This window comes from Nuphar pumila, chromosome 12 (assembly GCF_984573655.1).
Source record: "Nuphar pumila chromosome 12, dmNupPumi1.hap1.1, whole genome shotgun sequence".
NCBI classification, from domain to species: Eukaryota; Viridiplantae; Streptophyta; class Magnoliopsida; order Nymphaeales; family Nymphaeaceae; genus Nuphar; species Nuphar pumila.
The window spans coordinates 85025260-85028764 of NC_143260.1; the positions used below are offsets into that span (position 1 = coordinate 85025260).

The 3505-nt window shown below is 45.9% G+C and overlaps 1 protein-coding gene across 1 annotated transcript; it reads right to left on the reverse strand.

Moving 5' to 3' along the window:
• Nucleotides 1-451: 451 nt before the first annotated feature.
• LOC149821112 (uncharacterized) lies at nucleotides 452-2599 on the reverse strand. Its single transcript, XM_089982487.1, has one exon. It carries the CDS (start codon nucleotides 2243-2245, stop codon nucleotides 662-664), a length of 1584 nt encoding a protein of 527 aa, XP_089838613.1. The 5' UTR covers nucleotides 2246-2599; the 3' UTR covers nucleotides 452-661.
• Between the last annotated feature and the right edge of the window lie 906 nt (nucleotides 2600-3505).

A 3505-nucleotide genomic window follows, 5' to 3' on the forward strand; every position in this document is an offset into this window, starting at 1 on the left:
TCACAGGAATTTGGAAGCCAACTTAGATGCACTTAAAATGAATTGTTCCAAACAGAGCGCATACATTCTGTACGAGAAAAGACAGAGTAAGCAATTCACTGCCAAGGAACTAAAAAGAACAGGTGTTGCTTTCGCAATACGCAACTGATACAAAAGGCTTTTGAAAACACACCTAGCAACATCGTCCCCTTAACTTGTAAAGAAGACATCCCTTGGATTCCTATCTCCCGATATTTTGCTATGCAAGACAGGAAACATTTTCAACCATGACAACGACAGAAAGAATCAATATTTCTCTCGAAATAGCACTAGACGATGCATGTCTCACAGCTTGCCCACGTTCACCAACTTCAAAAGGTGTGAGATGTGAATTGTTTGGAATCAAATTCAACAGGCATGATTTTCTTCAATTTTTGTCACACTGGTGAAAATATCAATATACAAATATCGGTGACAATGAAGCAGCAATCTTTCAATTGAATGTAAAAGCTAAGTTTAACATCAATACATTTATCTATACCACAAAAAAGAAAATCTAATGATAATATGAAAAAGAAAGAAAGGAATATACCATTGACAAACAACTTCTGACAACAGCAGAGAAACACCTACTCACCATTGAAAGGATCGTGCATGGATAGAATCTTTTGCACCCAGGCCTTCACCACCACTGATGAACCAAAACACCATTGTCTGTTAAAGAAGTCAATAGATCTAAACACTCATTGTATGTCTTCTGATACTTCTTAGTCCTCTCAGGGCTGCTCTTCTGCCACCGATTATAATGGCATTCAAGAAAAACCTCGTCGATCAAGCAAATCGCCCCTGTCTCGATCAACCTCGGGATGAGATCAAATTCCGTCCCTTCCACGTCCATCTTCATCACAACGAAATCCCTTTTGCTCACAGCCCCAATCACCCATTCTGCAAAATCGAACCCCTGAACCTTCATTATTTCCTTCGATTCCTCCTCTTTCGTCCCCTCCCCACGGGACCGAATCCTACCCATTCCCCTCCCCTTCTCCCCATCTTCATCACCACCACCATTGATCTCAAACAGCAGCGTCTCATTGCGCACCCATGCAGCATATGGCAGTAGCTGCACCCCCTTCTTCTTCCCGTACTCTTCGTGGAATGTATGGTCCGCCTCGATCGCCAAAATCTCAAAGGTCCGATTCTGCTTGGGATACTGCTTCTTGAACCATCCCACGATACTCGACCCGTATGATCTAGCCCCTACATCTATGTATACATATCTACGCTTATATGCAATCTGTACCATCGATGAGAGGTATCTGACATTCTTGATGTTTCTCTTGAGTGTGATCCACGGTTTCAATGGCTCCTCCATTATCAAAGGCTCCGCCCTTTTGACGAGTTCCTTCTTCCATGGAGGAACAGAGCAAATGCTGCTCTTATTGTTCGAAATGCCACCGTGGGGGGAAGATTTTCCGACCCCACCTCGATCGCCACGAATGGGTTGCTTCTTCAAAACGAATTGCGTAAAAGAACCAGACTTCCTACTCTTCAAGGATCTACAGCAATTGAACAAATCCAGGAAAGAATTGAGACTATACATATCCTTGGCAGCGAGGGCATGGATTACCGCGATCCCTCCCGGCCTGAGCGTACGTCCGATCTCCGCCGCGAACTCCTCTGCCTTCTTCGGCACCGAATCGACCGCACCCTCACCAGCGAACACGAAATCAAACGCCTCGTCTTTGAAAGGTAGCTTCCGAAAAGGGTCCCCAGAGATGACTAGGGGGCGATGCGCCTTCTTCCCGACGCTGATCGAGTCAGCAACGCCGATCTCCCTCAAGGCGAGAACCTGCTGCGCGGCGGCCTCCTCCCGGTTTCCGGCGGGAACGACCAGGGTTTTAGAGAGCCGGGAAAGGAAGCCCTGCTGAGTGAGGTTCTGGAAGACGGTGGAATATGCATCGATCCTCCGCCTCCACTCCTTGCTGGTCCAGAGCTTCCGGAGGGCCGGGTCGACCGGCAACTGCTCTGCGGCCGACGAGTGCGAGGGCCGGTCGCCTCCGATCCCGACAAGGTTGAGCGTCCGGGAGGCGGTGAAGAGGCAGAAGTCGCCGGAGTCGCAGGAGAGGCCGACGGCTTCATGGAAAGAAGCGGATGTCGAGACGACATAAACGAACCGGATGAGCAGGAGGACAACGCCGAAGATGAGCATCCGGACGGCCACATTCCGGACAGGGCTGGTCACCTTGTAACCTCCCAACGGCTCCATCGTAAAACAAAACAAAACCAGAGATGGAAAAAAAAAAAAAAAAGAGGCTCAAACAAACAAAATAATTCGGGGTTTCTTTCTGTGAACTGTTTCTGTTGCTGTTCCCGTGTTTGTGGATTCACAAGAAGATGGGGAAATTGGAGGGAGGAGTAAACGAAAAAAAGAAGAAGCAAAAATCAGGGTTAGGGTTTATCGGGAGCAAAAACGGGCGGAGGTGTGGTTGGCGCCGATGAGGGAAGGGGGAAGGTAGGCTGCAGAAGCGACACGGTTCCACAGTATGGCTTGCAGGCAGAAGTGATCCATGGTTTTCTCCCTTTCTCTCACCTCCCCATATCTCTCTCTCTCTATAATCAAGGAGCTATGAAAGAGGAAAAGCAATTGGGCAAGTTTTTTTTTTTATATATATATATATATAATATTCTGTGGGATCAGTAATGATAAGGGGTTTGTTATATATGGATAATATTTGGGAGGAAGAACACAAATAAATGACGGTGATGATGAGGATGAGAATGAAAACTGCAGCACATGCCCTACAAGTACATGCGTATTTCAAGTTTGGTTAACGTGGAGAAAGCCCCCACATGCGGATCAAAGTGGCGGTTTACTAGTTTTTGAGACAAAAATGGGACCCTGTTTGGGGACAAAGACAAAACCGGATTGCGTTGCTTTTGGCTCACTTCTTCTTTTCATCATCTGCACAAGCTGGTACAAGTTTTCACTAAAGGAAATTACGCCAAGGAAGAAAGAGCTTCTTGAGTTTTAGACTTTGGACGAATGATTTGGGTTGAGCTTTGGTTTTTAGTAGCAGGGTTGACACGAGTCGAGCTTTGTTACCAGGCTCGATCTTTGGTCAAACATGGTCACATTTAGGAGCTAGATGGTGGAAGTGGAAGGGAAATGTTCTTGTTTATTTTTGTATCAGTTTTGTCAGGACTCGAGACCAGTACAGATGGCATGACTGCCTGGTCTAGGACCAGGACGTGTATGCGTCGTGCATGTTCCCCTCGTGAGCAAAAAAAAGGCAACACTCGCCTGACCTGACCTGCCTGTATGCCCTTTATGTTTAAGCTGTGTTGGGAAACTTGCATTGAGATGGGAGAAGTGGTTTTCAGTTTTGGAAAATGTCAATTTTATGAATTGTTTAAAAACTTTATTTGATTTTTAAGTGATTTTTTTTTTAATTCAAGAAATTGGTATTGAATACCAAACAAGCTTCTCACCTTCACCTCATTGTTGTCCGGCCATTTTAAGCCTATT

What these genes read in the sequence shown, in the direction of transcription:
- LOC149821112 (XM_089982487.1), bottom strand. Translation starts at nt 2,245, where the DNA reads ATGGAGCCGTTGGGAGGTTACAAGGTGACCAGCCCTGTCCGGAATGTG.